The sequence below is a fragment of the Macaca thibetana genome, chromosome 11 (assembly GCF_024542745.1).
Source record: "Macaca thibetana thibetana isolate TM-01 chromosome 11, ASM2454274v1, whole genome shotgun sequence".
NCBI classification, from domain to species: Eukaryota; Metazoa; Chordata; class Mammalia; order Primates; family Cercopithecidae; genus Macaca; species Macaca thibetana.
The window spans coordinates 10575286-10590408 of record NC_065588.1 but is presented as its reverse complement, the minus strand read 5'-3'; the positions used below and the strand labels follow the sequence as shown (position 1 = coordinate 10590408).

General features: G+C 36.1%; 1 protein-coding gene across 5 annotated transcripts in view; it reads left to right on the top strand.

Annotated features, from left to right (window-relative positions):
- Positions 1-6769: 6769 nt before the first annotated feature.
- The window catches only part of LOC126931793 (NKG2-A/NKG2-B type II integral membrane protein), a 60758-nt gene continuing 52404 nt past the window's right edge, over positions 6770-15123 (top strand). Inside the window, exons 1-7 of one of the 5 annotated variants that reach the window (XM_050750262.1) lie at positions 6770-8101; positions 9175-9246; positions 11269-11486; positions 11877-11972; positions 12484-12537; positions 13051-13202; positions 14793-14893. In XM_050750262.1, the coding sequence (XP_050606219.1) occupies positions 11300-11486; positions 11877-11972; positions 12484-12537; positions 13051-13202; positions 14793-14893 (590 nt within the window). In that variant the 5' untranslated portion in view covers positions 6770-8101; positions 9175-9246; positions 11269-11299. Of the gene's footprint in view, positions 9247-11268; positions 11487-11876; positions 11973-12483; positions 12538-13050; positions 13203-14792; positions 14894-15123 lie in introns of all 5 variants that reach the window. The other 4 variants (XM_050750260.1, XM_050750267.1, XM_050750261.1 and 1 more) reach the window with 4 other exon arrangements.

The window sequence follows — 15123 nt, the reverse complement described above, 5'->3', positions numbered from 1 at the left end:
TTCATAACACTAAATACCCACATCAAAAGTTAGGTCTCAAATTAACCACCCTACCATCACAACTGAAAGAATTAGAGAAGCGAGAAAAAACCAGCCCCAAAGCTAGCAGAAGACAACAAATGACCAAAATTGGAGCTGAACTGAAGGAAATCAAGACACCAAAAGCCACTGAAAAGACCAATGTGTCCAAGAGTTGTTTTTTGAAAAAATTAATACAATAGATAGACCACTTGCTAGAATAATAGAGAAGACCCAAATAAACACAATTATAAATGATGAATAGAATGTTACCACTGATCCCCCAGAAATAAAAACAACCACCAAAACTACCACAAACACCTCTATGCACACAAACTGGAAAACCTAGAAGAGATGGATAAACACCTGGACAGATACACCCTTCCAAGACTACCAGGAAGAGACCAATAGCAAGCTCTGAAATTGAATCTGTAATAAATAGCCTACCAATTAATAAAAGCCCAGGACCTGATAGATTCACAGCCAAATTCTACCAGTTCTACAAAGAAGAGCTGTTACCATTCCTATACAAAGTATTCCAAAAATAGAAGAGGGGGGACTCCTCCCTAAGTTATTCTGTGAGGCTAGCATCATCTTGATACCAAACCTGGCAGAGACACAACAAAAAAAGAAAACTTCAGACTGGCCATGGTGGCTTATGCCTGTAATCCCAGCACTTTGGGAGGCCGAGGCAGGTGGATCACGAGGTTAGGAGATTGACACCATCCTGGTCAACACGGTGAAACCCCATATCTACTAAAATACAAAATATTAACTGGGCATGATGGTGTGCACCTGTAGCCCTAGTTACTCGGGAGGCTGAGGCAGGGGAATCACTTGAACCTAGGAGGCAGAAGTTGCAGTGAGCCAAAATGGCGCCACTGTACTCCAACCTGGCGACAGAGCAAGACTCCATCAAAAAAACAAACAAAACAAAAAGCAAAAAAACTTCAAGCCAATATCCTTGATGAACATCAATGCAAAAATCTTCAATGAAACACTTGCAAAAAAATTCAGCAGCACATCAAAAAGCTAATTCACCATGATTGAGCAGGCTTCATCCCCAGGATGCAAGGCTGGTTCAACATATGCAAATCAATAAATGTGATTCATCACATAAACAGAACTAAAGACAAAAGCTAAATTATTATTTTAATAGATACAGAAAAGGCTTTCAATAAATTCAAAACCCCTTCATTTTAAAACTCTTAACAAACTAGGTATTGAAGTAACACACCTCAAAATAATGAGAGCTGTCTATGACAGACACACAGTCAACATCATACTGAATGAGCAAAAGCTGAAAGCATTTCCCTTGAAAATCAGTTCAAGGCAAGAATGACCTCTCTCACCCCTCCTATTCAACATGGTATTACAAGTCCTAGCCAGAGCAATCAGGCAAGAGAAAGAAATAAAGGACATCCAAATAGGAAGAGAGGAAGTCAAACTCTCTGTCTTTGCAGGCAACGTAATTTTATATCTAGAAAACCCCATAGTCTCACCCGAAAATCTTCTTCAGCTGATAAACAACTTCAGTAAAGTTTCAGGATACAAAATTGACATACAAAAATTACTAACATTCCTGTACATGAAAAACAGTCAATCTGAGAGCCAAATCAGAAAGCAATCCTGTTCACAATTGCCACAGAATGAATAAAATACCTAGGAATAAAGCTAACCAGGGAGTTAAAGGATGTCTACAGTGAGAATTACAAAACACTGCTCAAAGTAATCGGAGAAGACACAAACAAATGGGAAAGCATCCCATGGTCATGGATAGGAAGAATCATTATTGTTAAAATGGCCATACTACCCAAAGCAATTTACAAATTCAGTGCCATATCTAATCAGACTACCAAGATATTCTTCATAGAACTAGATAAATAAAACTATTTTAAAATTCATATGGAACCAAAAAAGAGTCTCAGTGGCTAAGGCAATCCTAAGCAAAAGGAACAAAGCTAGAAGCATCACATTATCTGACTTAAAACTATAATAGAGAGCTATAGTAACCAAAACAACATGGCACTGGCACAAAAACAGGCACATAGACCAATGGAACAGAATAGAGAGCCCAGAAATAAGATTGCACACTTATGATCATCTGATCTTCAAGAAAGCTGGCAAAAACAAGAAATGGGGAAAAGACTCCTTATTCAATAAATAGTGCTTGGATAACTGTCTAGCTATATGCAGAAGAATGAAGCTGAACCCCTTCCCTACACTATATACAAAAGTTAACTCCAAATGGATTAAAGACTTAAATGTAAAATTCAAAACCATAAAAGCCCTGAAAGGCAACCTAGGCAATACCATCCTGGACATAGGAATGAGCAAAGATTTCATGACAAAGACACTAAAAACAATTGCAACAAAAGCAAAAATTGACAAGTGGGATCTAATTAAACTTAAGAGTTTCTTAAACTATCAACAGAGTCAACAGTCGACCTACAGAATGGGAGAAAATATTTGCAAACTATGTATCTGATAAGGGTTTGATAACCAGAATATATAAGGAACATAAATAAATTTACAAGAGAAAAACAAACTCCATTAAAAAGTGGGCGAAGAACATGAACAGACGCTTTCCAAAAGAAGACATACATGCAGCCAACATGCATATGAAGAAAAGCTCAATGTCACAAATCATTACAGAAATGCAATCAAAGGCACAATGAGATATCACTTTATACTAGTAAAAATGACTATATAAAAGTTAAAAAAAAAAAAAAAGGCTGGCAAGGTTGTGGAGAAAAGGGAACACTTATACACCATTGATGAGAGTGTAAATTAGTTCAACCTTTATGGAAAGCAGTATGGTGATTCCTCAGAAAGCTAAAAGAGGAACTACCATTTGACCCAGCCATCCCATTACTGGGTATATATCCAGAGGAATATAAATCATTTCACCTTAATGACACATGTATGTCAATGTTCACTGCAGCACTATTTATGATAGCAAAGACAAGGAATCAATCTAAATGCCCATCAGTGACAGACTGGATGAAGAAAATGTGCTACATATACATCATGGAATACTATGCAGCCATAAAAAAGAACAAGATTATATATTCAGTGGGAATGTGGATGGAGATAAACGCTATTATCCTCAGAAAACTAACAGAAACAGAAAACCAAATACTGCATGGTCTCACTTATAAGTACAAGTTAAATGATGAGAACTTATGAACACAAGGAAGGAAACAACAGACACTGGGGTCTACTTGAGAGTGGAGAGTGGTAGGAGGAGGGAGAGGAGCAGAAAAGATAACTATTGGGTACTGGGCTTAATACTTGGGCGATGAAATAATTTGTAAATAAACCCTCACGACATGAGTTTACTTATGTAATAAACCCTCACATGTATTCTAAACCTAAAATTAAAAGATGAAAAAAGACTGCCAAAAGGCTACTAGAACTGGTAAATGATCTTAGTCTAAGGTCTCAGGATAGAGACTTTTGTTATCAATAAAATCAATGTACCAAAAGCATAGCATTCCCATACACTAATAATGTCTAGGCTGAGAGTAAAATATAAAACACAATCCCATTTATGTAAGCCACAAAGAAAATGAAATACATAGGAATACAGCCTACCAAGGAGGTGAAAGATCTCTACAAGGAGAACTACACAATTCTACTGAAAGAAATCAAAGATAACACAAATTAATGGAAAAACTTTCCAAGCTTATGTATTTAAAGGATCAATATTGTTAAAATGGCCATACTGCTTAAGGCAATTTACAGATTCAGTGCAATTCCTGTCAAACTACCAATGCCATTCTTCAGAGAATTAGAAAAAACTGTTCTAAAATTCATATGGAACCAAAAAAGAGCCTGAATAGCTAAAGCAATTTTAAGCAAAAAGAAGAAAGCTGGAGGCATTACATTGTCCAATTTCAAATTTTACAATAAGACTACAGTAATCAGAACAGCATGGTATGGTACACAGTAGACATCTATCCTAATGGAGCAGAATAGAAAACTCAGAAATAAAGCTGCACACTTAACAGCCATCTGATTTTGAAAAAGACAAAAAAAAAAAAAAAAGGGATATAAATGGACGCCCTATTCAATAAATGATGCTGATGAAATCGCCTTGTTGTCTGGGGTAATTTCTGAGGTTTGTTGTCCCATGACCACAGAAAACCAGGACGTGAACCCACCAGAGTGAGGTTAAGAGAGGAGGTTTAATGGACAAAAGAAAGAGAAGAGATCTCTGCACAGGGAGGTATACTGGAGAAAATGGGTTGCTGCTTCTGCAGTGAAATGTGGGTTTTATAGATGAGCTTGAGGGGGCAGGGTCTGATTTACATAGGGCATGAAAGATTGGTCAGACCAGGCATGCCATTTGCATAGCGCTTAAAGAAGCTGGCCACTCAACCCTAATCTTTTATTATGCAGATGGTTGTCTACCTGGCCTGTGCCATGTTCCCTGGTTCTTTACTAGTGACAAAGAAAAGGGAAGATGGAGCCTCCATTTTGAAAATACCTGACTTCCAGTCAGTCCCTTTTCTATTGGCACAGCTGCCATCATTCATGCATGCAACCTTCCAGGCTGCTTATCTACGTCTGCTGCTCGATTTTTCAGGCTATTCTTTGTTAGAAAAGAAGTTATTTGGGGCTGCTTTTTGTTAAAAGGGAAGCCTTGCTGAGGATTCCTTTACCCTCACTATCTGCCTAAATAATTTCTTTCTAGTTTCTGTATCACTGGTATAACTGGCTAGCCATGTGCAGAAGAGTTAAAATGGACCCTTACCTTTCACCATATAGAATAATTAACTCAAGATAATTAAAATTTTAAATGTGATACCTCAATCTAAAAATTTTAGAAGAAAACCTAGGAAATACCCTTCTCAACATCATCCTTGGCAAACAATTTTTTGGTTATGTCCTTAAAATCAATGGCAATAAAAACAAAAATTGACAAATGAGACCTAATTAAACTAAAAAGCTTCTGCACAGCAAAATAAACTGTTAATGAAATATACAGACAGCCTGCAGAATGGGAAAATTTATTTGCAAACTATGCATCTGACAAAAGTCTAATATCCGGAATCTGTAAGGAATTTAAACAGAACAACAAGGAAAAACAATAACCTCATTTAAAAATGGGCACAGGACATGAACAGACACTCCTTAAAAGAAGACATACAAGTATCCAACAAGCGTATTAAAAAACACTTATCATCACTAATCATCAGAGAAATGCAAATCAAAACCACAATAAGATACCGTCTCACACTAGTCAGAATGACCACTATTTAAAAGTCCAAAAACAACAGATGCTGGTGAGGCTGTAGAAAAAAGAAAATGCTAATACACTATTGGTGGGAATGTAAACTAGACTAACCACTGTGGAAAGCAGTTTGGAGATTTCTCATAATACTTCAAACAGAGCTACGATTTGACCCTCAATTGCACTACTGGGAATATATCCAAATGAAAATAGATCATTATATCAAAAAGATGCACACACACATTTTATCACAGCACTATTCACAACAGCAAAGATATGGAATCAACTTACGTGCTCATCAGTGATGAATTGCATAAAGAAAATGTGGCATATATACTCCATGGACTAGTACACAGCCATAAAAAAGAATAAAACCATGTTCTTTACAGCAACATGGACAGAGCTGGAGGCCATAATCCTAAGCAAATCAATGCAGGAACAGAAAACCAACTACTGAAGGTTCTTACTTATGAGTGGAAACCAAGCACTGAGCACACTTAGACAAAAATATGGGAATGACAGGTACCGCAGACTACTAGAGGGGAGAGGACAGTAGGGAAGAATGGTTCAGAAAACTACCTACTTTGGATTATACTCACTATCCTGGTGTAATATACCCATGTAACAAACCAGCACATGTTCTCCTTGTATCTGAAAATAAAAGTTGAAAGAAAAAAAATTGGAAAAATTCATGTAACAAACCAGCACATGTACTTCCTGTATCTAAAAATAAAAGTTGAAAGAAAAAAAAATTGGAAAAATTATCAAGGACAATTGACTGGCCAAAGATTTTTTGAGTAATACGCCACAAGCAGAGGAAACCAAAGCAAAGATGGACAAATGGGATCACGTTAAGCTAAAAAATAAACAAAACCCCCCACAAGATTCTCTTGTCTTAGACTTTTGACAATGTGATTATATTGTGCTTCATAATAGTGTTTTTTGGGCTGATCTTGCTTATGATTCATTGAGCTTCATGAATCTGGATTTCCATATCCTTCCCAAGTGAGGAAGGTTTCCAGACAGTATGTCTTTAAAGAAAAAATATTTTTGACCTTTTATCTCTCTCTTCTCCTTCTGAAGTTTCTATACTTTCTATACCATATTCTTGGTGGTGTCTCAAAGGTCTCTTATGCTTTATTTGCCACTTTTTATTCTTTTTTCTTTTTTTACTCTAATTTGTTAATTTTAAATGACTCTTTTTTGAGTTCACTAATTCTTTTGTGTGTTTGAGTCAGGTATTGAAACTCTTTATTGACTTATTTCTTTCTTTCATTGTGTTCTTCAGCTCCAGAATTTTTGTTTGGTTGTTTTTAGTGGCTTATATTTCTTTATTAAATTCTTATTTTGTTCATGTATTTTTGTTTTAGAGTTTTTAGTACTCTCTTCTTTTGCATCTCACTGAGATTTTTAAAGATGATTGTTTTGAATTATCTTAAAGAAAACTTATAGATCTCCATTTATTTGAATCAGTTGCTAAAGCTTTATTCATTTCCTTTGGTGGTGTCATATATGTCTGATGCTTTGTTATTTGTTTATCCTTGTACTGGTGTCTGTGCACTTGAAAGAGCAGACATCTCTTTCAGTCTTTACAGACTGGTTTCGGTAGGTTAAGACCTTCTCCTATTAGGGTCCTGGGCTGATGAGATTGCCTTCAGTGTCATGGTTGAATGGGGTTACAGCCGGATCACATGGTTGCTTATGGGTCCAGAGTGGGATCTTTGGTTCATGATCCTGTTACTAGGGCTTCTAGCAGGCTTGTATCCTCCTTAGTCCCTCAGAGGACCAAACTGGCTCTAGCATCATACTCTATAGGGCTGGGGAGGGAATGAGGGTCCACTTCAGGGTCTGTAGATGGTGGGTCTATTATTAGGTGTGTAGTTGGGGGAGAGTTTATCTAGTTTTCTGGGAAGGCTGCTCATGGGTCTCTGAGTGGGTTCCTCAACCTGTGGCTGAGAGGAGTTAGTGCTAAGTCACAAGGTTTCCTCGGAGTCTATAGCTGAAACCAGTGTCTTCATGTCTGTCTCTGGGGTCATGGATGAGTGTGTTTTCTGGCAGGTATCTGGGCAGGCAAACTTGCTTCAGACTGTAGTTAAGATGGGCTGGAGCTGGATCACAGGATTGTTTGAAGATCTGAAATAAAACTAAGGTCTGTACCTTTAGGGGCACTTATGGTGTCTCTCTCCAGGTCCCTGTGTGGGCAAACTGCTCTCTAGCATAGCTGAGAAGGGTTGAACCCCCTTTTCTGGCCCATTTCAGGATGTGCTGTGAAACCTAGGTCAATGGTCTCCCAGTCGGGACATGGATGCACATGCCCTCCCTCTGTATCCCTGAGCTGGCAAGACTGCTCACAGCCCACAGCTGAGAAGGATGAGGGTCATGATTCAAGGCTGTTTCAGAAACTACCATGGAACTGAAGTCAGCAAGCCTGTACTGCTGACAAAGATGAGTGAGTCTCACAGCAATTTCCTGTGATTAACTCAGGCCACAGTTGAGAGGAGTTTGAGTGGAGATTCAGGGCCATTTTAATATCTTCTAGAGGACAGAGGTCAGCAAGCATGCCCCAGGGGAACAGATGTGTATGTCTCCCAGGAAGTCTCTGTGGGTGAAAGACTGATCTCAAAAGTTGTGGCTGAGAGTAGCTAAAGCCAAGTTAGAGGGCTGTTTCAGGGTCTACATTGAGACTACAGTTGATATGCCTACCTCCTGAGACACTAGTGTTTGAGTCTCCTCCTGGGCCCCTGGACAGATGGTTTTGGCAGCATGACGAAGTCCTAATGTGGCTGAAGGCAAGTCCACAGGAGGATGGGTCTCTTTTCAGGTCTGGAGATGGAATCACTGTTGGTAAGTCTGCCACTTGGATGCAAATCTATTCTCTAAAGCAACCCTCCTAGGCCTTGGGTTCCACTGGCATTTTACAAACTCCTACTTGAATTCCAAAACTCCCTCAAAGGGAGTTTCCTCCACTTTTGTCTGTGGATGGCTGAAACATTATTGTTGCTGTTGGGGCATATGTGTGGGGGACCACCTATTCTGCCAATTTGCTGACTTTCCTCCTAGTGAGATTTTAAAATTACTTTTTCCCGATACAGAGCTTGCCTTCAGTTTTTGTCATTTACAACTAAATATTTCTATCGAAGTTGAGATAATTTGTTATGGTGGAGAATGGATAAATGAAGAATGTGATGAATAGCTATTTAATATTTCAATCTCTGGTATGCTAATATATTTCAAAATTGATTAATATTTTACCTTTCCAAGATACATTTATTTTCATCAACGGTAATCTGAAGATTAAATAATCTATTTTTTAAAAATTAAATGCAAAAATTTAAGAACTAAGTTAATAACATAACTTTGGCAATGATGGTTTTTGTGTCAGCTACAGTCAACTGAGTAATTACTGCAGTAATTTTTCAGAATAATTAAGGAAAAAATCAGTAGCTATCAGTTGATAATGTTACTATGAGTTTTAGAATGTTTTCTATTATAATGGAGGTGACATAACAAAATAATATAAAGAAAAGAAGTATGCAATGTTAAGATTTAGCAAGCTAGTCTAAAAGGCACTCTTAACAAGGTGAGGGTTGGCAATGTTTGTGATCAAAACAGAAAAAAAAATTCTCATAGGCGCTTGAAAAATGGACCAACTAAATGACCCACTTTCAAAGTCAACCTTGTACTTTTAACAGACCAGAGTATCCTATATTTTGGAGGTGTGTGATGAGATTAAACTGATTTCACAATAGCCCATGTGTAGAATTTCCTGTTCAAACCTTAGTAACACGTTGATGAGAAATCTACTTTTTCCACTCTTGACTCACTCTGAGCCTTCACAGGGCAGTCTGCGAAGATTGTAGGCATTGTTTGTTCTTGTCCTGGATTTATGCCTTTAAATTTCACCTTTTATTACCCAGCTATAGCAGGCCTTTTTTTGAGACTAACCTGGCCTCTCCACTAAAGGATGTGTGACTTTCTGGGGACAGAAGGTATGTGTTGCTACTCTCCAACTCTCTACTAGCCTACCTCATTTAGTGGGTGATTACAAGTGCTCAATATGGTACAAAGGAGGTATAATTAATATACAGTAAAATCAAAGTAGAATATTGCTGTCTTCATTTGAATAACTCAGGGTAAAAACCATATGAAATATGTTGAAGGATTTCTTAAAGTTTTCAAATTCTTGTTTGTGGAAACCTAGTGGGTTTGTTGATCAATATAATTTAAGTGAAACCTATTAACATCACAATAATGAACAATTAATTTTGTATTTTGTAATCAGTACATCATGTATCTTTGAATAATAATTTATATTTAGCTTAGCCATTAAAAATTATTAAAATAAATGAATCAATTGATGAAAGCCAAATACAGTTCCTCAGACATGTAGATTAAATAAAAGCGTTTTTATTTTTAATAAAAATCACAATGAGGTAGAGTACATAAAATGCTAAAGGTAATACAAAACAATCAAAATACTTTTTTAAAGTTTATCAAAATATTGCAAAAAAAGATGTAGCACACGGATATAGGAGACTTATCTGAAGATTCATTTTCCATTCTTTGACACGAATCAGAAATAGTAACATAACAATTGTGACTAAAATAATAATTAAAATAGCTAATGCTTATTGAGAACTTTAAGTGCCAGGTTGAGTGGTAAATGTTTTACATGCAACGTTTTATATGTTCTTATTCCCGTCTTAGATTAACAAACTGGGTTATTAAACATAGAATAACTTTTTAAAGGTCACACATTGTGTCAAAGCTAGAATTCATTCTAGATCTCACTGACTCCAGAGCCCATTGACTAAATGATTTAATTACATTATCTGAAATTTTACAAGTACTTATACAACAAAAGTGGCCTTTACTCACCTTGACAACTGTAAAATCTTTCTATAAGTTTAAATGAAATGTGCTTTAACATGAATTACCTATACTTTTATTTATCATTTTTTGGTTCATAATTTAGCCAGGAAATAAATTACCAATTACTTATTAAATTACCAATACTTCTATAAGTATTAACAATTTATGTGGTGTTCCTAATACTATTTAGGTTATTCATAAGTTAACAGTGTCACATAGCATTTTCTGACATGTACAAATATTCACATTTGTAATCATTTTTAATAATTTAAATAATTTGTAATAATTTCTTAGAACATTTCAACCATTAAGAAAAGACCATTTAATTACCCCTATTGATTTTTATTAATGTATATAAATTACTAAATAAAAGTAATTTAGTGCAAGAAATTTATATATATGTGTGTGTGTGTGTATATCTCAACTTTACTATTACTCATGTGCAGACCACATCGTCTTAACCATTACTGGATTTCAAAATTAACATAAAAAATGAGTGCAGAACTTTTTCTAATACATTTTAATTTTTAATACAGGTAAAGCATCAGACTTTAAGAAATGTATTTTTATTCCTGAACTTCTTTATTCCTTAGTAATTTATTGCTTCTTATTGCCCCAGCAATAATATTTTGTCAAACGTAGAAATTTCTCTCTTTTTTTTTTTTTTGAGTCAGAGTCTCACTCTGTCGCCCAGGCTGGAGTGCAGTGGCACGATCTCTGCTCACTGCAACCTCTGCCGCCCGTGTTCTAGCGATTCTCCTGCCTCAGCCTCCTGAGAGTTGGGACTACAGGCGCCTGACATCGTGTCCGGCTAATTTTTGTATTTTTAGTAGAGACGGGGTTTCACCGTGTTAGCCAGGATGGTATGGATCACCTGACCTTGTAATCGGCACGCCTCGGCTTCCCAAAGTACTGGGATTACAGGCATGAGCCACCGCGCCCGACCCAAAAATATTTTTTTTAAAACAAATATTTTACCATAAGAAACTTGTTTAGGCTTGAAGAAAATTAGAGAAAGAACTTTAGATTCTTTAATGCAAAATGAGCTCCAATACTCGTTCTCCACCTCACCCTTTTAACTGCACTAGGGAATATTGTATATAAACCATTTATTAACTTCTTAACTACGGTTATTGTAGAGTACAGTCCCTGACATCACACACTGCAGAGATGGATAACCAAGGAGTAATCTACTCAGACTTGAATCTGCCCCCAAACCCAAAGAGGCAGCAGCAAAAACCTAAGGGCAATACAAGCTCCATTTTAGTAACTGAACAGGAAATAACCTATGCGGAATTAAACCTTCAAAAAACTTCGCAGGATTTTCAAGGGAATGACAAAACCAATCACTGCAAAGGTAAAGCATTTAAAAGATCCTCAATATAACAGTCTAGGATGTGCAGCTTGGGGTACAGGGATGTGGGGAAAGAGCAGGGAGTACTCACATGTTTTCTATTTGTAAAGATCAGAATTTCAAGTTGAGATATGCTATTTCAATATAAAATATGAAGACTGATTTAACTCATTGTTGAAATGTGTAGTCTTCGTCAAAGAATTCATGGAGCATTATTTTTACTGAAAATGCAATGGTATATTATTCTGAGAAAAAGATTACAATGGGAGATGAGGGTTTGGGGTCCAAGTTTCTCCGTATGATTCCTGTGCATTCAGGTTCTTTTGTTTTTGAATCTTCTAAATAACTATGTCCACCTCTCCTTTCACACTGTTCCCATTTCGCTCCCTGCAGATTTACTCTCAGCTCCAGAGAAGCTCATTGCTGGGATACTGGGAATCATCTGTCTTGTCTTAATGGCCTCTGTGGTAACAATAGTTGTTATTCCCTGTAAGTCTATTTTAGAAGATTACAAGGGGAATTTTCACGTTAATGATTGAATGTGCCTCTATACATTTCATATTTTCAGGGAATAGAATTCTCATTGTAATGTATATCTTTGGACTGAATGTGGAATGGTCATTCAGAATTTGTCAAAGAATAAATGAAAGAATAATTGTTGAAAGTATTCGCTTCCGATGCAATTGCATGTATATATTTTGATTTCATAACTCAAAAATATGTTTGAGGAGTCTGAAAAACCTTACTGAGAAATAGAAATTAATTTTTGAAAGTAGTTAAATCAAGAATTATAAGAACCATATGAGACGGTGAAATTTGGTTCTTTAGATCTATGAAATACTTTTCCAAAAAACCATTATTACTTTATCAAATTTTTCTTAAAATTATTTTTATTCCATATTATTCTAACTCTAACACAAAAAATTTCAAACAAAAACTTAAAATTATTATGATTTATTTAGATGCTAATTTTTAAAAAAGATTACTTTAATTTTTCTAGCTACATTAACACAGAAGCACAACAATTCTTCCCTGAATACAAGAACTCAGAAAGGTATATAATAATTTTTAAAGTTTTAATATTGTACAGTTTACTTTTTCTTGATCTTAGGCTGTACAAAAATAAAATTTGGGGTGAAAAATTATAAAATTTGGCAATAAATGTTCATAAATAAAGATTAGAGTAAGGCATTCCCTTGTCATCAACTGTAAGTAAAATCACTATACTTTGTTTTTATCTATTGTGTTCAAATTCTTATTGCTATAAGATACAAGTTATTGCTCCTTAAAAATCAGATTAGTTCATTGATTTTCAACACATGTATAGAGTAGATTTTTGTTTGCTGGTTTGCTTTATATGGGAACACAATTAGGAGATGAGAGGTTGACCCTTTATTGCGCATATGTATATAAGTGACTGGGTATTTTCAAACTACATATTTACCAGCCTCTGAAGATGCATAGATATGTTGCATACATATAGGTTTATACATTTGCAAATATGTAAAAAAATTTTCATTTTTAAAAATTCATATGAGTCTAGACAGTAATTCATATCTTTATTTAGCACGTCACTGTGGCCATTGTCCTGAGGAGTGGATTACATATTCCAACAGTTGTTATTATATTGGTAAGGAGAAAAGAACTTGGGCAGAGAGTTTGCTGGCCTGTACTTCGAAGAACTCCAGTCTGCTTTCTATAGATAATGAAGAAGAAATGGTAAGATGTAAATGTTATAAGCACTTTATGAAAAGCTTATTTCGGTCAATAATATATTTGTAGAAATCATCCATATGTGTGGGTATATATATTTAGCTTATGTTTTTAGTAGGGAGTAGCTTATATGTTTTCAAGTTTATGTAATAGTTAATTGATTGACTTAATAATGTTTAAAAATGCATATACTGCTAACGTGCTTTTGATTATTTTCAGTTTTTGCTTTTCATGGAAAACCATGCTGCTATAAATGCTTTGAATCCACAATAAATGTTGCTATCTAATTTTATCGGGCATGATATGATCTGGTCATGCAGATTGATCACAAAGTGAATGAACTCCTGTGATACAAGTCAGATCATGAAATAACAGTTTCCAGCTCTAGCAGTTCCACCCCTGTGTGTGCCCTCATCACTTATCCTGACTCCTCCAAAATATTGTCTTGACTTTTAATGTTATAAATAACATTTGCCTGTTTTTGAATTTATATAAAGGGAATCATACAGTGTAAATTTCATGTCTGTGTTTTTCACTCCTATCTGATATTTGTGCAATTCCTCCATATTATTGCAGTTATCTGTCATTTGTTACTGTTCACTGCTGTACTATGTACAAAGAACAGTAAGAATCCATTGAGTCCTTGTCTCTGGGTGGGGAAGTGGGTCTCCTGCCCTCAGGGACAAAGAGGACCCTGGGTGGTGCACCGGTTGTCATTGGATCGCTTTGCTGATCCTCCTCACCCACATCCACTCTGGTGTCTCTTGGAATGAGAAGGAAGCACTTCCTCTGGCTGTATTGATAGCAGGTCTCCTGGTAGCTCATCCTCGCCGGTGGTACCAGCCTCGCCTGGTGTTGTGGAGGGGACTCCCCTTCAATACCCTCCTCCTGTTGCCAGGTTGGGTGTGGGGAAACAGCAGGCCTAGGTCACCCTCTTCTGTCAGGTGGGGAACTTCACATGCTTGCTCGGCCACTTTGTTGATCCCTGATGCTAGGGTCCCAGACAATTTCATCTATCTCTTTCCGCCTTTCAGAGTTCTCCATTACTTTTGTCTTTCATTAATCACAGTTGTTTTTGGCCGGGAGTACCAGAGAGAGATGAGTCTACACCACCTGGTCAGGACCACTGTTATTCCACCAAAACCAAATCAGTTAAAAGTGAGGGCTTATCTAGTTAAAGAATGGTGTGGTGCCCAGAAAACTCAATCTGTAGCTTCTGTGTCATTTATTTCCAAATGACAACCTCTCATTTCCTTCTAAATCTCCAACTCTGGGACATATAGTACAAAAATAGATTGATTTAGTCACAGTATCTGGAGGAATGAATGCACAGTATCAGGAAACTTATTTAAATCCTTCCTGGGTTTATTCCGTCAATTGGGGTAACTATAATAATGCAAGAATTAAAATGTCCTTATTAACATGAGAATAAGAATGAAAGTACTAAGTATAAACATTGAAGAGTTCATTTATATCAAAATTATAAACATATGTGAAAGTTTTTCGTACTGCAAATAGTAGTTTTCAACTTTAATATATTGTTTTTAAATGTTGTCATAATTATTATTTATGTGAAAATTCTTTCTTTTCTTTTAGAAATTTCTGACCGCCATTTTAACTTCCTCATGGATTGATGTGTTTCGTGACAGCAGTCATCATCCATGGGTGACAATAAACGGTTTGACTTTCAAACATGAGTAAGTTGTTTTGTACAGTGCTATATAAAAATATCCATATAAGTGAGAAATTCAGAAGAACAATATGAATAAATGTATGTGGAATCATTGACATGAAGAAAGATGTGGAAAGTTAGTGAAATGTTGACATAAATATTTTACAATAGACTATAGTAGTCCATAATGTCTACCCACTCATTAGTCAGCTAGTAACCTTCTTGGTTATCAGATGGACCAGGGGTGTCCAATCT